Source organism: Pagrus pagrus (assembly GCF_965226575.1).
Source record: "Pagrus pagrus genome assembly, chromosome: 3".
Lineage (NCBI taxonomy): Eukaryota > Metazoa > Chordata > Actinopteri > Spariformes > Sparidae > Pagrus > Pagrus pagrus.
The window spans coordinates 11,508,510-11,532,828 of record NC_140187.1 but is presented as its reverse complement, the minus strand read 5'-3'; the positions used below and the strand labels follow the sequence as shown (position 1 = coordinate 11,532,828).

The 24,319-nt window shown below is 41.5% G+C and overlaps 1 protein-coding gene across 3 annotated transcripts in view; it reads left to right on the top strand.

The window, feature by feature from the left end:
- The window catches only part of tox2 (TOX high mobility group box family member 2), a 113,133-nt gene extending 103,621 nt beyond the window's left edge, over positions 1–9,512 (top strand). For all 3 annotated transcript variants that reach the window (XM_084347969.1, XM_084347968.1, XM_084347970.1), the window contains 4 exons: positions 1,402–1,482; positions 5,001–5,411; positions 5,499–5,647; positions 7,349–9,512. In XM_084347969.1, the coding sequence (XP_084204095.1) occupies positions 1,402–1,482; positions 5,001–5,411; positions 5,499–5,647; positions 7,349–7,391 (684 nt within the window). In that variant the 3' untranslated portion in view covers positions 7,392–9,512. The remainder of the gene's footprint in view (positions 1–1,401; positions 1,483–5,000; positions 5,412–5,498; positions 5,648–7,348) is intronic.
- Positions 9,513–24,319: the final 14,807 nt, after the last annotated feature.

The following is a 24,319-nucleotide window of genomic DNA, read 5'->3' as shown; positions in this document are numbered from 1 at the left end:
CTTTCCCCTCGCAGCTTTGTTATTTTTAATTCATACTGACCTGCAGCCTCTGACGGCTTCAATTGCTAATGAATCCACTCACTTTGGAATAATTAGACATCCTTAGGCATGGTAATTTATTTAAAAGTATCCGTCGTTGCGCGAATCATTAGCTGTGTTAAATTAATTTGAAATTAAAGCTGCTGGGAGTAGTTTGGGGTTCATTAAAGAGGCAGCCATGGCTCTATCAATATTTAAGGGGTGACGGGGCAGGTTGTCACTTGTTGTTTCTTCTTTTTTAAGAAATGTAACTCTTAACGAAGATTAAACGTTCCTGACGTGAAAATCTGTGTTCTCGAGTTCCTAATCCAACAGAGTTTTGTTCCAAAATACCTGCATGTATATCACGGAAGGGAAATAATAATAATATTGTAAATAGGGATGAGTGAGAGGATAAACATCAGCTGTTTGAGCAAGAGATTGTATCCGTCTTCATCCCGGTTTGTTTGCTCTTCTCTGTGTACGTCTGTTTGTTTATTGACTGTGTTAGCAGCTGCCAGCCTATGTGCATTTGGCAACACATGAATGCTTAATGGTTATTCTACCCCACCTCTTTGAAAGAAATGACCCCGTCCACGGAGCCACAGACAGTCTCTCGCTGAGGATCAGTAATTACCCGCTGCATTCACGCACACACACGCACGCACGCACACAAACACACACTCTCCTTCATATTAAAATGCTCCAGATAGGAGCTGAGATCTGAGTCTTCCTCATCGATTTAAGGGTGGACTTTTTTGCGACTTGTTTTCCCCGCATCAAAAAGGCGGTGGCAGCTATAAAGAGCCTGTGACTGACATGTGATGACATTAACTCGAATTCCCTGTCTTAACGCATCATTTGAGGTTCATTCAGGAGGCTTGAGATTGCCTCTCTGCTAATGCTGTTTTGAATTCTTTTATTTTTTTTTTTCTCCCTCTCTTCCTCGTCTGAATGATTTGCTGGGACATCAGCTCTGATTAAGAGATGAGCAACAGCCTTAATAGAGGAAGAGGCTGAAAAGCAGCACACAAAAATGACAAACAGCTTCTCACTCCTCATTTAGCTCCGTAATATTTCAAACTGCCTTTTCACTTTACAGCGCACGAGCTCGCTCCGCATTTCATTCTGGACGGTTTGAAGGAATAAACGCTCCGAATGCGGCAGCGCCATGCAGATGGTCAAATCCCCTCGACTTGATAACTGTGCGATGAATGCATCTGATATGTTTTTCATCATTCAGGGCAGGCTGCTGGGGTCACACAATCGCACCGTGACTCCCAAAAATCTCATCCACATCAGTCAGCGTGGACCACAGGGTCATTTTAGCCTTTGGCGTCACCTTGTAATCAATCGTTGTTGTTGTTGTGTTTGCTCCTGCAGAGCTACAAGAGGAAAACAGAGGCTGCTAAGAAGGAGTACCTGAAAGCCCTGGCCGCCTACAGAGCCAGTCTGGTTTCCAAGGTAACCGTGGGGGTCACATCTTTGATATACATGGGTCAGCGGCGATATAAGGGATGATAAATTAGACAGAATTCCTCTCACTCTTATTCCAAGGAAAGGGTCCACTTGCAGCACGGAGGGGTTAGTATATCTGTGTGTGTGCTAGTGTGTGTGTGTGTGTGTGTGTGTGTGTGTGTGTGTGTGTGTGTGTGTGTGTGTGTGTGTGTATGTGTGTGTGCCCAGAGGAGAACAGTGAAAATTAGGCCTCAAACACACCCGATTTGCAACCTGGGGAGAAATGAAAAGTAACATTACGTGCGTGTTTGTCAGTGTGTGTTTGTGTGCTTGTGTGTGTGTGTGCATGTGTGCGTTTGTGCACATGTAAGAGTAGAAGTGGACATTACCTATCATTTGCTGTCCTCCTGGTGCTTCTGTCCTCCCTGATGGGCCGCTAATGTGTTGGCTGAGGTTTGCTCACACCCACTGCTCTCTCTCTTTGCTGCAGGTTACTCCAGTTTAGCTCAGAACATTAACACCTCTCTACCTGTGTTTGTATAACACACACAAAAAAAAGAGAAAAAATCGGAAAAGTTGTACTTTTTAAAAGCTCATATGCCCCCCACCCCTCCCCCCTGACTCTCCTTACATCTGCAGGGCTTATACAATAGTTATCACAGCGCAGGGGGGTGTTTCAATCTGTTTGTGCGCCGCATTTCATTTCAGTGTTTCCGCATTGTTTTGGAAAAACACAAGTCTAAATTGCATTAGCATATACCAAGCTCCTCCTCTTCCCCCTCCCTCTCCACGTCCCCCGTCCTCCTTCCTCCCCCCTCCGCACAGCGCCACACTTCCTCTCGTGCTCATGGGCCGAAAACAAGCACCTTGATTAAGGCATGAATAGTTAATTCATCAGCCTCTTCACTGTGGCATACTTTCAACTAAAAAGACTATTCTCATCTCTTGTCTTTGCCGCAATTAGACATTCATGTCAGAGCTCCTATACAGAGGCTTGATTGATACTATACGTTGGTAGATTGCCAGTCAAAAAACTGACTGACAAAAATAAACCTGCAACCAAACCAACACCCCCCCCATCCCCCCCCCACCGTCTCAGTCATTCAGGACCAGCCAATCTGAATGCAGGGCTGAGTCTCATGATTCAACGCGACTCTCTTTTTAATTACCAATGAAGGAGTCTTTTCAAAGTGAATTGGGGTGGGTGGAATTGGAGGTAATTGGAGTATCATTTGAAGGATTCACATCTCCAGCGTGCACCTGTTGCCTTTTTGTTTTGTGACTCATGCCGGTTTGTTTAGGAGAAGAAGAAAGACACAAAAGTTTGATTGCTTCCCACTGTATGCCGCGGCACTTCTCTTTGTGCTCGCTCTCAATCGAAAAACTCCAAGTGCAGAGTGCGATTGGGGGGAAAAAAGTGTAAATTAAAAAAAAAAAGTGACACTATGTCGTAAATTTCACAGATTTCATAAATGTTTCAACCCTCATTTAACACGTATGCTCTTCGTATATTTCCTCTGATGAATGTGGAATACTTTTACTGGAATATATTCTAAAATCTCCCCTTCAAATAAAACACGGTTCAACAAATCACACCCATCCTCTCCCTCTCCCCTCGCTCCGTTTCTTCAGTATTTCATTTTCCACTTGACCCTGCAAATGTGTCTGTCCCTCTCTTTTATCCATCCCTCCATCCCGTTCCATTGATTATTTCGGGGGTTCAGAGGGATGGATGTGAGCCATTACTAAATAGCAGACCAGCACACATCACTCCAGCCAGTCTGACAGTTAATGAGAAACAGTGGATGTATTTCATACATACACCACCTCATGAAAGAAAAGGGAGACGGAGAGACCTGCAGAATAAATGTGTGTGTCGGGTCTCATGGCATCAACAGTGGTTTGTGTGGAATACATAAATAAAGAGAGGAGGAGCAGAGCGTTGATCATGAGTGGCCACAAATGGTAGTGTTGTTAAACATAGTGCGAGTACTTAAAGGGACAGTGCGCCCAAAAAAAAAATGTATTTTTTTTTCTCTTATCTGTTGTGCAGTTTTTCCTTCTAAATTGAGTAACAGAGTTTTTAGAGATAGACTAAAGATGTCTGTCTTCTCTCAAGTATAATGGAGCTGGCACTCAGCTTGTGGCAAAAAAATGCATTTTAAAAACTCAACAACAAGGTCTCTTTCCCGAAATCAAAGTGGTTATACAAGATAATACAGAGACCTTGTTTTAAGCCAATGCACCAATGCATTTTATTTCTACCAAACTACACCCACCAAACGTATCATCATGCATAAAGAAGCATGGATCTACTCGTAAAACCGAGGCTAGCTAGCTAAGCTAAGTAAGCTAGCAGGTGAAACAGTTCAGCTGAGGTTCAGTCGCTATTTTACAGCCGCTTCTTTCACAATGTAAGCTTATGGGGAAAAGTATTTTTTTGGGCCCCTGTGCGTCACATGTAGTTGTAATTACACAGTTTGGCCACAGCGTAAAATTGGCTTTAAAGCCTGGCGCTGTTCCTGGCGTTAGGGGTCGATGCACACTTCCTCCTGTGCTGTGATACAGTTGGCCAGGTGTAGTTTGGTAAATTTTAGCAAGCTTTGAGCACCACGGTGCCACCTAGTACCATGATATTGTAGAGAAAACAGACATCCCATATCTCCAAAACTCTCTCACTCAGATCAAAAAAATGTTGATGGATTAACAGTGCTACAAGTAAGAGCAAAATATATATGTTTGATATTGAGGCGAATTGTCCCTTTAAGGTAATGAACAGGACAGGATGAGTGCATCATTTACAACCACACTTTCACATCAAATGAAGGTTTCTTGGAAGAGGAACTATGTCACTTTTAAACTTATCTCCTGAAGTTATTTCAATAATTGTCTTTGAATGTGCTGACGCCAGCTGCTTCTTTTCTTTTGCTTTATTGACATATTGTTTTGAAAAATTCCCCCGAGAGGGTCGTCTCTGTGGGAGAGAGGAGGCACAAAGAATTATGGGACAGTGTAATCACTCAGCCACCATCAGCTCCATCAGCTGTTAGATGCATGCTCATATCTCAAAATAGTGCATACCATAATTTTAATACTGTAAGTAAGCAATTTGGACATAGGTTCACAATATTGGCCTTACTATTCTAGCAACACTGTAAATATTCTTGCCCTAATTGTTGTATAAACTTTTCAGTGAGGTGCACACTTTTAATATTTCACTGAACGTAGTTTAATTTTCAAGTTGGGTCGTATTTCGGAGCCTTGGCCATCATTTTTGGTGGTCATGAAAACATTATACTCATTAAAGAAATTGCTGAAAACTGGGAGCAATAATAAAATCAGCCGGGGTAAAAAACATAGTTGTAAACAACCCGACAGATTTGTCAGTTTATCTAAACCACTTAATTTGGAGTTGAAACTGAAAGTGAGCACCAAAAAGTCCCTCATTGCATAATAAAACATAATAAGTGCAAAAAACTACAATAATCTGTTTTTGTAATGAACTTCTCCTCCCTCCCCTCCAGACATATAATGATCCCGTGGAGACAAAAAGTGCCCAAACGAGCCAGGGTTCTCCACATATGATGCCAGCCAACCCGCCCCTGTACAGTGTGCCACCTCCCCCCCAGCCATCGTCACCCTACCTGGGCCCCGGGGCCTTCCCCCTCGCCGACCTGCAGAGCTACGCAGGACACGCCCCTCGCCACACGCTGTCGCAGACGCTCAGCCAATCGCAGATGCTGCCCAGCATTAGTGCCTCTCCCCCTTCCTCCTTCCAGATCAGCCCACCCCTTCACCCCCACCAGCAGCTCTCCCTGCACCAGAGCTCGCTTCTCAACCAGCCTATCCGCATGCAGCAGGTCCAGTCCCAGCCAATCATCTCTCACCAGATGGGGCTGCAGGCCGCTCTTCACTCCCCACCTCCTGGGCAGCAGGTAAGGCAACAAACAGGGAGACACACTTTCCTGCTGTGGAGTAGTTAATGCTTGAAGACGGTGACTTCATTTCTCTCTTCTCTCCAGGGTTTTTCCCACCTCCAGTCAGAGTATCAGAAGAGCATTGGGGGTTCCCAGTCTCCAGGAGCCCCTGGCCCTGGTCCAGGCCCTGGAGTGGCTCAGAGCCATGACTGGGACAGTGAATACTGCAATCGGGAGTGTGGCAACCACTGCAGGTCAGTGGAGACAGAATAGACTGTTTTATTTGCTTCCCGTTGTCTGTTTTCCTCAATAACCTTTGTTAGTGCGAGCTGCGATCCAAATCAAATACATTTCCTTTTTACTACAAAGTACGCACTGTTGCATGTAGAATGTATACAACTGGGAGACGCTACGCCGTCATAACATTTCGCCTTTAGCTTTGAGCTATGATCTGCCTGTGGTGGCTCAGTCGATGTGACATATCTTGCGCTTCGTAGGGGATTGTGGGTCAGAATAGCCAGAAAAGCATGTTGGCTTGCTTACAGCCAAATGCTTTGTTATAGTTTCCCAAAATATCATGTCCTGACAAACATGAAATTTGATTTAAACTTGAAAAAAATCTTTATTTTAATGGAGTTAAATGCAGTAGATTTACACAGACAGTACAAATTTACACGGTATGATAATCTTCAATTTTCATATCACGGTATACCTTGAATAGACCACTGTAACAGACCATACCGACACGGCGGCCATTTTCCTCTGACTGCTGCGTTCCGTCATACAAACGTAGGCAATCTGACAAACTGTTATCATTTCACTGCCTCCTGATTGATTAGCAACTGTAAAGACAGTGGATAGTTTCATCCGGAGGGATATCGGACAGTAGTCAAGATACAACATCCAGTTAGCTTCCATTTGACAGCAGCTACTGTTAGCATTCAACCACATTCTAGCTAACGTTACTGTTTGACACGTAAATTAATTCAGAAGTATCAACACACATCTTGGAGACTTTTGTCTAAACCTGGAAGTGAAACACACGGGAAGTAATCAATCCGTAATGTTAGCCAGGAAGTTGTTGAATGCTAACATCTGAGAACGAGTTATCAAATAAAAATGCTGTAAATGACAAATTACTTAACGTTTATATGACTTGCAACCTGCAACACAGCAGCTTTAGCCTACATCACCCCAGCTTTCAGGTTTCCCTGGAGGAAAATGGCTGCCATGTGAATCAGGTCTATTGTGTCATACTAAATCTTTTTAAGGCATACTTTATAGTACGGTAGTATGGATACTGGAACGCAGCCACAAGTTTTAAAAAATGGAAATTGTTATTTTAAAGTAAAAGAAAAAATATAAAGTGAAAATGTACAAAATGCCCAGACTCCAGTATTACCTCCTTGATTCAAGGTTCTCAGGTTAAATTTGTCAGATAGATATGTTCCGATCCGTTTCGGGATCCAGACCTCCCTCAGATATCAGCATATATAGTCGCGTCTCTCCCACTGCTTTCACAATATTAAGTGTTGAAAATTGTCAGCTCCATTCCAGTGAGACAGAGGAGACAGCTGGAGAGGTAATGGTGAGATAATAGAGCTTGTCATGTGTTTGTCAGACGGCAGTAAAAAACAGATGTTCCTTACACAAGTTTTCACTGGTATTGTTTGGCAGGCTGTGCAGTCCTGCAGCACTGGAAGATATTCAAAGTCTACAGCGTGCTAAAGCACTTTGAAAGGTTTCGTTTATTTACAGGGTTTTGGTTAGAGCGAGGTTGCAGCTATAAGGGAGAGGGTGCTTCGGCTTTAATTCTAGCCATCGGGGAACGAAAAGTATTTGCAATCATTGAGAAATGTCCTTTTTTCCCCCCCCCGCACTTTTGCATTTGATTCGTTCTTTTTCTTTCTTAATAACCCGTGCCTCCGTGTTTGTTTTGTTTTTTTTCTCTCCAGTGGCAGCATGATTGGCAGGGACAAGCCACTCTACCTCACCTGAAAACTGAAGATCATGCTCTGTAGACAAAAACGACACCGGGGAGTCTACTCTCACCCAACCCCTGCATCCCCATCCCCCTCACCCCTCCCCCCTCAACCCTCTTCTGATGCACACACACACACACACAAACACACACATACACGTACATACAGTTCACACTTAACATGCTGTACAATTACATACACACAGAGACAGACACACACACATTCCGCCTCCCAAACACCGACACCACCGCCACCTTTTTTTGTCAATGTAAATCTTCTTTCTCTCAGTTTCTAGAAGAACTTGTGACCAGAGTTTTTTGACTAGATGACTGCTGTCTGTACCACTTAATGTATTAGCAGTCCTCTTGCTGTTTAAAAATTTGCCAAGCACTTATGAAGCCCCCTCCCTCCCTCCCTCCCTCTTGCTCCCACCCTCCTCTCTGAGTTGTGTTTTCTATGCCCAGGCCGGGCTGTAGAGCACTCATCTTCTGTGTCACCATCAGAGTCCCCTCAGGGACCCCATCCAGCTTTAATTAGAATGAGAAGAAAAAAATACTCTTCCTCTTCTTCTTTAATCATTTTAATTTCCTTTTGTGTTTTTTTTTTTTTTATGATTTTTTTTTTTTTCCTTTTTGTTGTTGTTGTTGTGCTGTTTTATTTATTTCTGGCTTGCAAAGTTGTTCCTCTCTTCTTTTACTTTTCATTTCTTTTCTTTTTTTTTTTTTGCCACTAAGCGTCGGGCCCTGTACTGTAGAAAAATATTAACTTCTAGTAGGTTCAGCGCAGGCTTAGATGTTATGGTAGCTTTGCTTAAGGGCCTGCAAATGAATACAAAAAAAGCGCGGGTTGGGAGGGGAAAAACAAAACGAAAAGAATCTTTTTTTAATATTAAAGACCTGTTGAGGTCTACTGAACTGTCACAGTGTGATTGTAAATATCACTTTTATGGGATCAAATTGGGAATTGGAAGTCCAGATAGATTTGTTTCTTCTTTAATATTACATGTAAGTCATTCTGTGTGCATGTGTGCGTGCGTGTGTGTGTGTGTGTGTGTGTGTATTTACGCCTGGACGTTAGAATGTACCCCATTCATGACGTGCGCAGCTGAGCGTGTATGTGTGTGTGTGTGCGTGCGCGGACGCACACTCGCGTGCGAGGGTGTCTCAGTGTTCGAGTGTCGAGTCTTTCTCGTGAATTTTAACAGCCTTGTGCAGCTGGATTTCAGAGGAGTATTTCACACTCTCGTTCTTGCATTAAATCTGTGCTCACTGGTGTGTTTTTTTCCAATAAAGTTCAATCTAAAACTGAATACACAATATGTGTCCTGCAGATCATTAAATGGAAGGAGCCAGGTGAGAGATAGAGAGGAAAGAGATAGAAAGAGAGAAAGAAACGCTGTGAGATAAAATGAAATATGGAAAGAAAAAAAAAAAAAGATATTGCCTCAAAATGCCCCCCCTCCCATCCCCCTCCCCTTTTTTCTTATTTTGTCTGACCATAATGTCAATTCTGTCTCCTCGACATGCAGAAGTGAAGTAATGAAATATGTGAATGGAGCCATCACATCCACATTACAGTGATTTTTATAAGTTTCTAGTTGGTGTTTGGTTGTGTTGATCTCATCTTTTTAACTCTTTTGTGTGATTAACAGAAATGCATTTTGCTGACAAAGACATCTGTATTTATCTCTTTACTGTAGCATAATTTCAGTTTTCGTTGTTACAGAACTATAACATTTTAAGTTGTGTAAAAAAAAAGCTAAAAAAAAAAAAACAACAACCTGCCAATTGTAGTTATTTTATTTGTAAAGCCAGTAATGATAAATATTTTAAATGGTTATCAATATATTGTTTCCGCTAGTTGCCCATCAGCCATTTGACAGGTTTTCTTATTTATGAGAGAAATTAGATCACTCTTTGCTTCTTACAATGGAGGTGTATTTTTATTCTTATTTTATTGTTTTTATTTTCCCCTCTGGTTTGATAAACATGATGAAGACCACAACAATGATTTTTTTTTTTTCTTTATTTTTTACATTTTGGATGCTGCTCCTCTTTTCCTTGCCAGCAGCATCTGTTTGTGTCACAATGCTTCTTTTATTTCAAACCTGCATAATAAAAAAAAAGTTTAAAAGTGATCCCGCCTGATGCCTGTTAATTTTACTTTTTGTCTCTCTCTGTCCCCTTCTCTAATGAGACGATCACACCTTCTTCTTTTTTTTTTCCAAGACACGATAATCGTTGTTTTAAAGATCCACCAACACCCACATCTTACTGTACCTTACAGTGTGCTTGCACTTAAGAAGGTCACATTTGTATCCTATATTTATATTTAGCTCAGGGCTCCAATGGCATTAGCTAATTAGCTATGGATGCAGTGTACACCAGCCAGCGTGGATATTGCCAGTAAACTATCTTAACAAACAAGAGAGCAGATGCGAGGAGACGTTTGCTTTGCTTGTGAAAGTGGTGCATCGTAGGCGTCTAGTGTGAGATAAAGAGAACAGAGAAATGCAATGTGCACACAAACTCAGGCAACCGTCCAAGTACTGATTTTACCCCAATTGCACACAAGTCTTCTCAGAGACTTTCTGAGAGAGGAGAGGAGAGGAGAGGAGAGATTGAAATGGAACTGTCACGATCCCTCCATTCAATGTTTAATTCATTTTACGTCTGCCTGCCGTCTCTTCCTCAGTACTATTGAATTGCCAAATAGATCATTATTGGACAATTGGAAAACCTGCCACTTTGTGATATGACACACATTATATGAAAATCACAGTCATACATTCTTAATGCAGCGCCAGATAAAAGAGGTTTTGGGTGCAGCCACACAGCCCCGTCTCTTTGCCTTTTGTGTACATACAGTAGTTTTTTTTTCATGAATATCTGCTTTTCTGTGTGTGTTTGGGTGTCGCCTCTCCTCTCCTGCATGCATGAAAACAATATTCCATTTCTTTCCTTCTTATTTCAGAGATTTTCCCTTTACTACATATTCTCTCTCCGCCTGCATCCACACATTTGCAGCCTGGCAGTCAATGTCCTGTACTGTAGTAAATACTGCAAGAAGACAGTATCAATTTGACACTTGTGTCAGCGCCCTTAATCTCATCCCTCGTCTCGGAGTCAAAGTCATGAGGCCAACGGAGAATGAAAAGCCACAATTTATGGTGGAGGGTGCCGCTGAGAAGAGGTGAATGCAGCGGTCTTGTTGGTTTCCATAGATATGAAAAGACCACTGCACCGGCAAAATGGATGACATCAGTAATGACAGGCTGGTTGACAAAGACGAGGTCAGTGGTGGTATCAATCTAGGAGAGAGCAATATAAGAGTGATGCAAAAACGCTGTTTAGTACTGGGTCAAAAGTGCAATCATTTCAATGAAAGAATTTTTAACTGTCATATATTCTGATGTATCTCATGTTTTTAAGATTGATCCAGGCCGATTCATTCGCCCGGCTAGCTCTGTTCATTTAAAGAAGACCTATTATGCTTTTTCATTTCTTTCCTTTCCTTCCGTTTTATATATGATCCTCGTGCACATAAAAGATCTTGAAAGTCAAAACATTCAAAGTCCAAACCAACAAAAGCTCCCCTCTCCCACAGAAAACACTGCTCCTGAAACGCCTCGTCAGTAGTCCCGCCTTGAATTCCGTGACTTTGTGACATCACACTACGTCAAGGAGTCACACGTATACATAATTTATGCCAGGCGTCTAGTTTGGCACATAAGAACTGATTTTAGCACAGCTGCTCTGTTGTTGTTAGCAATGCTGGGTCAGGCGTGTGTGAGTTGGCCAATCAGAGGAATGTGGGTATTTGGGGGGGGCTTTAAAGAGACAGGAGCTACAACAGAGCATTTCAGACAGAGGGGGAATACAGCACTGCAGCACTGGACAGTATGAGAAAACTGAGGTGTGCATGTAAACCTGTTCTAGTAGTAACCCATAATAAAATTATGAACCTGAAAATGAGCATATTATGTCTCCTTTAAACTCGCCTTTATTAAATCAAAATGTAATTTAAAGGATAATTCACCTTCTGAGTCCACACAGTCTTCAGGCTACACATTATAAGTGAAAACAAGGTTTGATTAATAATGAAATAATGAAATATTTAAGGGCCATGTCAGATTCAACTACTCAGTTAAACAAATCAATGTTTTTCAGTGCTGGAAATGTTTACATGGCTGCTAGATCTTTCATTTATGCAGTTATTTATGCAACTGATTTTTAAAAATACAACCATGCATGTACAGCAGGCTGAGCATGTTTGTAGATGATGAATAGGTCAACCTCAGCGCGTGTGAGTGTTCATTTGTGGATTCGTGCAGTGGAAAATTCCCATCACCGACAGGCTTGTAAGATCCACGCCGACAAAAACCTTTTATTTTCTTAAAAATGTACTTTCTTTGCTTGCTGTTGTGACGGAGAAACACACCATCACTGACTTTCATTCGAGCATGAATATGAATGTGGTTAATCTGACCACATGAGAAACTAGCTAGCTGGTGCTTCACTGTCCTTTGAGTTTAAACGGATGCAGGTGAGGGGGTCAGTGCTATGGGTGAACCAAAGGGTCGTGAACGCAGAGAGCACCAAACACACCGAGCTTCTCACAGACCAGCTACCGTAGCACACAGACAAAATGTTTCAGTTGCAGCTTTGGTATTGCGGTGGAGCAACAAGCAGCAGGAAATGTGGGTGGTTTTAACAAGAAATGGGTTTCGCTTTGTGTACAGAATCAGTTAAGGTTTGTCTTTATGCTGACTGTACTGCACAAATTGAATTAATGCATAACAAAACACAATATTGCCTGCAAAGGTTGTGAACAACGAGTCAACGCAAAATATTTTGTATCTAATTGATTTGAATTGAATTTGCTCTGCAATACATTCAATTTGGCATATTTAGCGACTTAGAAAAAGTTACTAGTTATTAATCATTTCGCAGCAACCATGTTTTGTATACGAGATACCTAACAATGTACAAAAACTGAAGCAAACAGGGTGAAGGAGCATAAACACATTGGACCTAACACGTGAGGCACTAGGCACACTTGTGGTTTCACACCTGCAAACTTTCAGGTAATCTTGTGTATATGCTATGTCAGCTTCGACAACCATTAAGTGCTGCCTGCGGGTGTCAAATTTAGTCCATTTCCTGTTGTTTTTTTTTTACATTACATGTGTTTAAATGTTTAAAGTGGTTGCAGTGTCTTTAAAAGAGCCGGTGGTGCAATTTTTCAACCTACAGAAATTCCCCCCAGATTCATAATGAAACATCAGGTGATGTAGAATTTCTCTCTATGACTGGATTAGACCCAATTTGAATGTCTCAATATCAATTTGGTTACTTTGCCTCCTTACACACTGCAGGATCATTAGAAAATTATCTATGACATCTCATGTCCATTTTAACACATCTACTTTCATAAAAGTGGCTGATTCACGTAAAAGAATTGTTCAATTTAAACAAGCTGACAAGCGGTGCAATACTAAAGAGGTTTGGTCCTCTCCTGACAGTTCTCTTGCTTTTAGTTTTGGTAGTTCAAGAGAATCTAGCAATTATTTTTCTATTTCTAATCACTGTTTTTGCTTTTTAGTTGATACTTTGAATGATTGCACATTAAAGAAATTGCAAATTCTCGTATTTAATCATTTCTATGGTCTTTTCCTAACCAAGTAGTAGTTCCTTAACCTTAAAATTGCTATAATTATGCATTAAAAATGCATTAAAAATGTTATCACCTGTATGTGAAGAGAGAGTATTATCACCTGTCTCAGTTCTTCACAGCTTTTCTTAGATTTATGGATTTTTCCAGCATATTCTTTTGGTTTTCTGGTCACAACTTTCTGGTTGTGGAGGTATTTTTATGGATCCCACTGGTTTTCTTGCAAGACCCACGCTACACTGCCTCTGATTGGCTTGCATCTATTGCTTCGGTATGACGAAAGTCTCGACAGCTTTGTGGTCCTGGTACTGCATGCTAAACACATCCATGATGTTTTTCAACAGGAGAAGCCAAGAAAGGCAAAGTGAAGTTTAACTGATAGGCACCTTCCTCCCAGAAAAAAGACAAAAAGAAGACCTGTCTGAGACACTCGTGGCCCTGTTAGCCCATTAGACAACGAGAGAGAGAGAGGGAGGTCAGTGGGCCATGATTTATTTACTGTTTAATCACACCACAACAGCACAAAAGCTCATCAAAAGTGTGAAGAGTGACACCAGGAGGAGCAGCAGCAGACTGTAAGAGAGGGTGAAGAGGTTGGTATGTTTACCGGGGAAACCACAGCTCATAAACTGCCTTATCAGAACTGCAAGAACAAAACAGACATAACTAGAGGTACTGTGGGAATTAAGATTTTGAGTCAACCAACAAAGGCATCCAATCAGAGGTGAAGTAGGTGTGGGTTTCATAATAATGCAGTTCAAAGGACTGTCACTGCTCTCATAGCTTTGTTTTCAGCAGGAAGCAACTGTTGTCTAACTGTCTAGCCCAAATTAGCTGACAGATAAAGTTAACGACTAGCTGTTAAACATGAAGGAGAATTAAGTAGCTCTTGCGGATATTTCGTGCAGGAGTTGGTTGAGACCAAAAACAGAGCCAAAAGGCGAGTGAACGTTGGACAGGCATTCGAGTTTTTTCCAACATAGAAACAGATTTCAAGTAGTAATGAGTAGTCGTTTACAAAATATACTTAACGAAGTTCGTTTGATGCCTAGAATCAGTTATGATATACTACATTGTACATCGTAATGAATGCATGTACATTTTTATTTCAATGAATACGTGCTATTTCAGAGGTTGTATATGTATAGCAGATTATTTTTGCCTGAACAGGAACAGAAAGTGATGAGAACAAGCTGATATTGCACTTTTGATCTTTACGGACACGTGCAAATTGTGGTTGCGAGAGAACATAAAGCAAATGGTGGCCGGAAGAGAGACTTGTCTGATAAGAAGGAAAGTCTCTCTTTGTCTCTCTCTCATTTAGCTGTGGGCAGTACGGGGCAGGAGCCCACATCCCTGCAGAGAAACCACTGTGCTCACTGACTGAGAGGTAAAATAGTAGTACCTCACATTCCTCCATCTCAGCAGTTCTTAAGTCTTGACTTGAAGTGGAGATGAGTCAGATTGAGAACCACACACATAACTATTTTCTCATCACCCCTGCAGTCGTGTGTGAAAGTCGGGTTTCTTCATACCCTGTATCGCTCAGCACTGGAGCCACACACAAAAAAAAACGGGAAAAGCCATATGCAGTCATTTCAGATGTTTGTTAAACACTGCAGCTGCTCTATTTGAGCAATATCGCCCACACATGCTGCACCTTATCCTCCAATAATTGCATGTTGGAGAGAGTGTTAGAGAAAAATGGTTGTGTTGGTGTAATAAGGTTCTGGTCCAGATGTTTGGGATTAAAGGCTTTTTATGAAAATACAATATAGTTACTCAGGAAGTAAGGTATTCAGCTCTGTCATGCATATGGCATGTAACACTATTTAAACAGGCCTGATGATGAGATTGGGAAAGGATTCAATTGAATATACTGCAACATGTTGGCATGTTGTATAATAGACGGTCCCAGCATTTGGTTGGTGAAAAAGGTCCATGTTCTTAAAATCAGCACCATAGCAACCAAGCTGTGGAACAGGCTTTGCCAATGTACAGTAAATGTAACATCACAATACATTTTTACTGACTTATTCCTTGCTGTATCATTGCTATGAACCCCTTTGAGACAGTGTTTCTCGATTTACTCCAATAACATTTAGGAAACAGTTCTGAATATAAACACATTAAGAAGTTATTTGTTGTTCTGTCTGTTCCCCAAAGATTAAATAACTAGATGAGCCTCTTCCCTAACGCACTGATAGACTACGACTACAATGACCTCTGGTGCAGCAAAATAGCTTTAACAGTCAGCGGTGTGCTGAAGCTGCCCAAGGGCCAGGGGTGAAGAAAAAGGGCACCAGCTGCATGTGGTGGGGCAACAGCGAGCAGAAAATTGGGATGCACTTCGATAAAACAAACCTTGGCTAATTTTTTGTTTTTTTGCTAAATTTTTAAACTAAAATAATCTTTCAAGCTTATCGAGCTAATTGTTGTTACTTCAGCAAAAACATGTTTGGTTATGCTTTCCTCTGTAAAGCTCCTTGACCTTTATTCCTCACATGAGACGGTTTGGGTTATGGTTTCAGTTGTACTCTGTTTTCCAACATAAACTTAAATGTACATTTTAATTGTTCTTTTGTAGCTAGTACTTTCCTAAGATTATCACACCACATACTTGAACTACGACTGACGACCAAGACTTCTGATTTAATTCTGTATCTTTCTTTTCTGAAGTCTACACACACAGTGTTTGGCATTTTTTAGCAAAACTTCGAGTTGTTAAGATGTTGTTAAGTTGTTAAGGTGCTAACTCTAAGTCAGGTTGGCTGAGGACAGGCTGAATTGCGCTCCATTGTGTCTGACACATGCTTAAGTATTTTTTCCTCTTTTACCAATTACAGTGTATGTGTACCGGCAGAATGGAGAACGCTTTGTGTTTGTCTTCAATTTTCATCATATTTCAAATCCAATATATCATTCCATCTTTAAGTCCCTTCACTCTCTATTTGTGTCTGTAAGACAAACTTTTCCTTCTTCCCAGGGGACGTTTATTTTTGTCAGTTGCATCTGCATTCATTAGAATCAAATACGCCAAAATCCTCTCCTTCTTTTTCTCGAGTTTTCTCTCTTTCTGTTTCTCTTCCAAGTAATGATACTTTCTGTCACTCCAAAGTGTTTTCAATCAGTCTCTCTCGTTTTAAAGAAATTGACTTAAAAGGCTTGGAGCAGGTGAAAACATGTGGATTGAATTCCAACTCGGGATTCAATTCAAAGGATCATCCTGGGCTAAATCATTCGCAGAGAGTTCCAGGTGCCGGCACACAAACCCTGATGAAGGCCACATGGTGACAACGTGTGGGTTTTACTAATAAATATGTGTTCCCAGTTAAAAGCATTTAACTTCTCTCTCAGAGTTAGCCATCCGTCTTTCAAATCTTGTCTGTACAGTAGGTGAAGTTGTACCAGAATAACTTATTTTTTTAAGCAGACCCTGGAGATGCAGCAGCTGTTTAAGCTGTAGCTCTCCACCTGAGAGTGAGACAGGTCAGGAGTTCACAGTCTTCAGTCTTTTCCGTATCCAGGAGAAATACTGCAAGTATACTCTGCAGAATTTTGGGGCTTGAACATTGCAAACTAACCAAAAGTAACGAATGCGATTTTTTTTTTAATCCACATAATGAGGAAAAGTCTGAATGAACACAAAATGTCCCAAACGGTTCATACTGAGTGCTAATATTTAAGTTGCTTTTCTCACTATCTGCCCTTGCAATGTACTGTCCATTAAGGCCTGCTCAAAGTTTATCCTGGTTATCTTCAGGCAAGGTTTGGGAAAGATTGTGGTCTTGGTTAAATGCTAAAATAGTTCAAATTGATTTAAAGCATGGTACATGACGTGTTTACTTTGTTAAATTTAAATCAAAACCACAACTTTCCCTTGGCTTTAAGTGCTTCATTCCTAAATCCAACCATATGTGGCAGGATGTCGACCTGCAGTGTAAAAGTCCTTATTGTAGGTCCACCATTCCTACTAGCCACCTCCCTATGAGTTCAGTGCAGTACGGTGAGGTAACGCTCCCTTCTATGGAAAAACAGAGCTGCCGTTGATGGTAATCTGGGCAGTAGTTAGGTTTTGTGAAGAACTTAGCAGTAGTGCGAGATGGTGTTTTGTTCCTTTTGCCAGGGGAGGATATCCAAAATCTTCCATCTATGACTACTTTATTGATAACAATGTTTAAAACAGTTGGCATTATGATCTCACCTGCGTACTTCTGGAGCTTTTCGATACATCCGATGGTTATCGTTACCATATGGAGTTTGCAGATGTTCAAGTTTCCATATTTTTCAAGCACTTCAGGATTGCTGTGTCTATGTCTGTGTAAAGTCCAAAGTTTATTCTTGACCTTGGAAACTGCACAAAGTATTTGATCAAGAGGAAGATAAGCTTGAGGAGAGGATTAGCTCTTCTGGAGCTTTTGTGATAGCAGCACAATCTTCATACAATTAAACGAATGATTCAGGAATCCAGCGTGAGATTTGAAACTTGACAATGTGCTAAATGTTAAAATGTGCCCGTATCAAAGCGACAGTAAGAGTCCATGCTAGCGGCTCTTTGACTGTAGTGAGGAATGGTGGAGCTGTTGGCAAAATGGGGATGACATCAATTTGCTAATATGCTGATGTCAAGCAAATATAATGTTCACTGACTAAGTTTAACATGTCAGCGTACCAACACTTCACCAAACAAAAAGTACAGTGTCACTGTTGTGCTTGGCCTCGCACACCCGAACAACATCCAATTACATTTCCAAAATAAAACGCGCCTAAACTTATTGGTTCAGATAAGGGAAAAGATCTGCGGTTGGCCTAAATTAACCACCTCCTTGAAACAGTCCCCACTGACTATTGGCTTCACACGGGACTCATACACTTATTCTCAACGTTGACTTTCTGGCTATTTATACTACATATACTACTATCTACTATCCTTTGCTCCTGTCAATATCACCCCCTACAGGTAGTGCGTAGTACGTCTCCAGCCTATACGAGGCAAACTGCCACACTCATACTCCGTCCTCCTGGGGTTGTCGGGTCTATTACACACTTTGGTGTGAGACTGAGCTGTATCCAGTAGTTTTTGAGGTATCCCAGTAGACTGACAAACCAACACTGCCATCTCCAGAGCCACAACAGCTAAAAGGTATGTGTTCTGCAGTTTTCTTCCGTTTCCTGTCTACTGAGTACAACGACTATGAGGAAACTCTAATGTGGAAAGCATTAAGGTCTAATATGATGCTCATTTTAAGCATCATATTTATTTTTTTTGGTGTCTACTTGAAGATGTTTACATGCCTTAATTTTCAAAAACTTCTCTATTCACCCTCTCTCTAAGTACTGTCTCTTTAAGGCCCCCCCCCCCACTCCCCTTCTGAAAAGCCCAGTCTGCTCTGATTGGTCCACTCTCACAGGCCTGAGCCAGCACCCCCCACAGTGTTTCCATGAATAAAGTGCTTCATCACTCACAGACTTAAAACAATCCATCTCATGGATAGTGATATAGGCGGTAATAAGCTAATATGTGACCAGCCCAGAACCAGTCCTATTGATCTATTGGACCCCTTTAATCTGAGCCATAAATTCATAGTATTAACACTGCGATTTAATCACTCATTCGTAACTTTAATTGCATTTGTTAACCGTGAGCCAGTAATGACTTAAATCCTGTTTTCTTCTCACACCCACATACTCGCAGCTCGGGGGCCTCGTCTTTCTCTGCTTGTCAGCCTCAGATAATAAACACAGGAGAACATTCTGGAGAAGGCCCGTTTTAATACGTTTTCTTTTAAAGAACGGATTATCAAATTAATGGAAACTGCTCAATAACTGCTGCAGTGAGGAATGCTTCCCACCTAATTGAATTAGGGTTTTCATTTCTGTGATTTCTATGTTTGTTTTTGGCAGCTGCCATCTGTTTGCCTGGGACCAGCTCTATTAATAAGCTATTCAGATTGAGATGGGGCTTTATTCCAGCAACTGTTTCTCACCTCCTCTCTCTCTCTCTCTCTCTCCCTCTCTCTCTCTCTCTCTCTCTCTCCCTCTGTCTCCTCTTTTCTCGCTTCCTCGCTCACTCAAATGATTGTCATGGAAATCATCAGAGGTGCCAAACCACAAACAAAAGAAAGAGCTTTAACATACACCTGAGCCAAAAAGAACAGAACTGTAGTCTAATTACGATGGGAACAATTAAGACTGTGCATATTTATTGACAGGGGACTTCACACAGGAGCATATGCTCATGAATACCAAAAAATGAAGGCAGGATGGGGTGGAGGGGGGGGTGTTGGTGGTGTTGGATGTGAATGTCTATATGATGGTGTTGCTATGAAAAAAAAAAGCATTTTAACCCCGGAAAAGCATGGGAGGCAATGCAAATGTGCAGCTTTGTTTGACAAATGAAACATTTCCATTGTAATTCCCTGATAAGCTATTGTATTATGCGCTCATTTTGTGTTTTGATGTAACACCTTTTCTGGAAGTAATGTAGCCAATTTCCATTCCCTCAAATAAAGAAAAAAAAAACTTAAGTGTGCTTGTCATCAACCGCCACCAATATTAACCCCCATTCTCTCTCTCTCTCTCTCTCTCTCTCTACCTTTTTCCTTTTTTCTTTTCTTTTCTTTTACCTCTCCTGTTGACAGCAACACTCTCCCTTTCAATGCTCCAAGAACAAGGAATTCCAATCTGGGCTTTGCTCAGTATTCTGATCACACACCTCTCTCCTCCAGTAATACAAGTCTACTTTAAAATTCATAACTACATTTGGAAAGAATAAAAGGGTGCCCTGATGGAATATTTCCAAGGAGCTTACTTGAGCGAAAATACAATTCGCTTTGGCATATTTAATAACCCTAACCTGGTCTTTAAGACATACAGTAGTAATAACAATATTAAAAAAAAAAAAAAAAAAAGAAAAACTGGCGACTGAAAAAAGGGGGAAAAAAATCCAAGCAGCCATGCCTTAGCATGAAATGAGTACCTATAATTCCTGCCTCTAGGAGGAGGATGAGAGAACGATAGAAAGAGAGAAAGAAATGAAGGGGAAGATGGAGAGAAAGTCAAAGTTAGAAAGAGTCAGCTCAGCTCCACTCTCATTTTCTCGCCTTTTCTCTTCCCCCCCTCTTCTGCCTGCGAGGCAGTTTGAATTGAATCAAACAACCTAGATTGATTAAGCTTGGATGAATGACTTTCCAATGACACAGGATTCAGCTTTAGCCCCGCACTATCCCTCTGTACATATTTGACGTGGTTATTGAGGAGTTGATGTGAAAGTGATTGTGCAGTTGTTTCCTTTGGAGTCTGAGCAAGGTTGAAAGGTTCTGGCGCAGACTAAAATGTTGTCGCCGTCGCTCGGGTTCCTTGAAAGTCCTGTTTGATTCCTGTTGCTTTGATCCGGAGGCCTCTCAGGAAGAGAAGCACAATGAATGAGTGTGAGAAAATAGATAACATGCTCTTCCAATTGGAATATGAATTGCTCAGCTCGAGCCTTTTTAGTATTAATCTCTTGCCCTCTTTCCTCTCTCTCTCTCTCTCTCTCCAGTCCTTTTGTGTTAGGGGGGAGAGAAAGAGATAGGGTAGAGAGAGAGAGAGGGAGAGAGAAAACAAGAAATAGAGTATTGAATATTGTGGGATGTCCTGTTCTGAATTAGGTCAGGACCAATCAAAGCTTAAATGCTCCCTCTCTCCCTCTCTCTCTCCCTCTCTCTCTCTGATTCTGCTGTATGGAGAGAGAGAGACCCCTACTGTCCCTGACGGCACATTAAAACTGTCAGACCTGAACGTTTCTCTCCTCCCTCAGTGCTCTACTGCCATCTGTCTGCTTCGACACACACTCCAGGATATGATGTTGCCAGGGGTCCACCGTAACCTGCTGCTGTATGTGCATGAGATGGATATACAGTCTTTCTATAGGAACTTCCTGTGTGTGCAAAGGACACAGTTGCATATGCACAGCAGTGGAAGAAGCATTTTGGTCTGTGCATGAGTGAGGTAATCTGCCGAGACAGCAACTCACTTGTTGTTAGATAGAAAGCCCCTCGAGGTTCACCTACTAAACACTGTGCTTCCTCTTTTTACAGTTGATTGGTTCTACGAGGCAAGAGCTGGACTTAAATCCCATGTGGAAATCGATATGGTGAAATCCTGAATGTAAAATGCGCCCTGACAGATACTGTGACTGTGACTGCTGATGTGTAGATAACTGTCAAGTTTCTATGGACTGAAAAACATACTGTATGTTTTGTTTTTCTATATGTTCTTCTATCTGTCTGTCTTATATTAAAGAGGTCATATTATGCTAATTCTCAGGGTCATACTCTTATTTGGGGGTCCTAGCAGAATAGGTTTACATACTTTAATTTTCAAAACACACTTTATTTGGCTCATATGGTGCATTGCTGCAGTATCCTTTCTCACACTGTGTCTTGAACGCTCCGTTTTAGCTACAGAGTGAGACATCTCGCCTCTGTTCAATCTTTGGTGAGAGTTTCACACACGCATTACTTAACAGGCAAGATGTAGCCAATCAGAGGCAGAGTAGGGCGGGTCATGCCGAGCAAAGTAGTGTGATCTAAAATAACGGCGCTACAGCAGTAGCAACTGTGTGTCTGCTGACTGACTGGAGTGTATATATTTTATAATAAATATATAAACATAAATATTTATATAACGCCTGTTTCATAGTGACGCACATAAGTTACGGATGTAAAGGCTCGACCCCAAACCAGGCGTTTAAGTTGACACATGCACCGTTGTAGCGACCATATAGCCCACCTCCTCCAGAAGTACACTGACTTAACAATGTTTTTTCCCGTGGTATTGAATATCGATATTTCAAACACAACACTTACACAAAACAGCACTGTACAAAGACTCCGTTACAAGTTGAACTCGTGCAGTGAAATCTCTGCAGAAGTAAAAGGATGACCAGTGTAGCATGCAGTACAGAACGTCCCCTGCTTGTGTTGAAGGATATCGCATTTTATACTACTGGATTGTTACTAATACATTAGCATGTAAGCAGCTTTTTTCAAAGATCCAGGACTGATCTGAGGTGCTCAAACTCAAAAAGGTGTTGAAACTATTTAAGTTTTGGGAAAATTTGCATCCACAGCCACACTTTTCTGATGATGCCAAGCGAAGCTGCTGATCTGTACACAGTGTGATGATTCAGTCAGACCCTGTGACAGGCGTTCATAATGACGATGATGACTGAACTGATGATAATAGTTATTATATTGATGATTGTGATGACGGCTTTACAAAGGAAGCGGTGGAGACAGTAACCACAATAAGAAAGCAGCATGTATAGTGATTTTGATCAACACTTTTAGCAGCAGGTTTTGGTCATTTTCCAAAAGTGATGAAGCTCGAATGAAGTAATAAAACGCAAAAATGATGCCAAATGAACATTCTGGGCCTGCGCCACCTCAGAGTGTTTCCTCTGCAGTTATTCAAGAGGACGTTTTAATTTTGCCATTTAAAAATGACATATCCTCTGTGATCGCTTTCCATTAAAATAAAATGATTCATCGTTGTCTAATTTATTAGCTTAACAAAGAATTTGACACAATACAAATGATTATAATGAAAAGAGAAGTAGTAAAAAGGCCATAGATTTTAATCAGTTAAACTTTAGTGACTGCTGAATCTCACATATGACTATTTTTACCGAAGCCATAAAGCACGTAGGACATAAAACCTGTCATTAGGTCGGAGTTGGGAAAGTCTACAGGATGGAGGACAGAGAGAAAGCCAGAGCAAAGCCACATGGGAACATTTTCTTAACTATGTTCAGGAGCTGGAGTGTATGTTTTTTTTAAAAAGGTACTTGTCTGCTTAACTCTTTCAGCATTCAAGGATGTTTTGAATAGCCTATTTGATGGACTCTACTACAGACACCTGGATCATATAAGTGTTTTGGCATTTAAGCCCATTTACAGCCCTGTTATGCATTATGCAGTAGTACATTTTCTACATTTCTGTCTTCAGCAGAAGAATAGGTTTCCAATTTTATCACAGTGTAAAGATAAAGAAAGCTTAAAGGGGGACTGTCATCACATCTTGGTGTTTAATGCTGTCAAAGATGCCTTCTGTTGACTGATAACGTCGCCTGAAGTGGAGGTTGAGTGATCTGAAATGTCTGCTCTTGATTTGACAAAACAGTGTGACAGGTGAAATTTGGGCTAAAACACAAAAGAATGCCAGGATTGTCCGGGGAAAAAAAGGAAAGTGCACGCCTTGATTGGCCACCACTCGTCTCATCTCCGCTCTCTGTTCATGTCTAAATTCATTCAATATTTCTGGTTATTGTGGAAATTCAAATAAAGAGCGTAAAAGCCTGATTGGCAAAATGTCATCCTGCCTTTCCTTATTTCGAGTCAATATTCCTTCTCTTTGAATGTAATAATGTTTGCTCTCCAGCCTGCGACACAAAAGAAGGGATTGCAGAATGTATTCTATCAGGTGCAACATTTTCTCTCAGCCCCTTCGCTCACGAACATCATATTTTCTGCCAATTCCCTCCCTCCCCCCCACCCCCACTTCCTCTCCCCTCCTAAGTGCCCTTCCATTTTTGTTAATCAAAATATATTCACACAATCTCCTCCTCCCTCTCCAGCGGATCTGAGAGGCTGATTGGCAATTTCGGCAGCAAAACCATAGTTCAGGGGAAGGAGAGGGGACGCAGCCAATCTGAGAGCTCACCGCCGTTGCCATGGTAACACTCTCAACAAGAGGAGCGAGAGCTGAAAGAGGGATGGAGGGAGGGGAGGGGAGGGAGGAGAGGGAAGATATGATCAAATGTGAACACTCTATTCTGATTTGATAGGCCGATATACAACTCACAGTTTGTTATTACTCCACTCTCCAGCTTCCATCTGTTGTTCAGGCGCACACATGCAAATACACGTGTGTTTAAAAAGCGTGCACACGCGCACACGCACACTCACACTTTACACAGTAACAGGCAGCATCTGCGCCTCACTGATAACACTGCCTCATGGCAGTAAAAGCATATAAGAGGGGGACTGTTTGCGTGTGTGCTCCTTTTACAATGGCTAGCAGCAGGCCTAACTGTCTCCATCACACACCCCGCTGACTTAAGCATCTCATCATCATCATCTTAGCTCGGCCCATTCTTCAGATCTGCCTGGACTTCATAAAACTGTCAGACCACCAACTGGGACTGTTAAATAAAGACAGCGTGGAGGCCTGATCTGCTGTTCGGTGGAGCGGCTCGTTAAAGAGCGTGAGATATGACATTAAAACTTG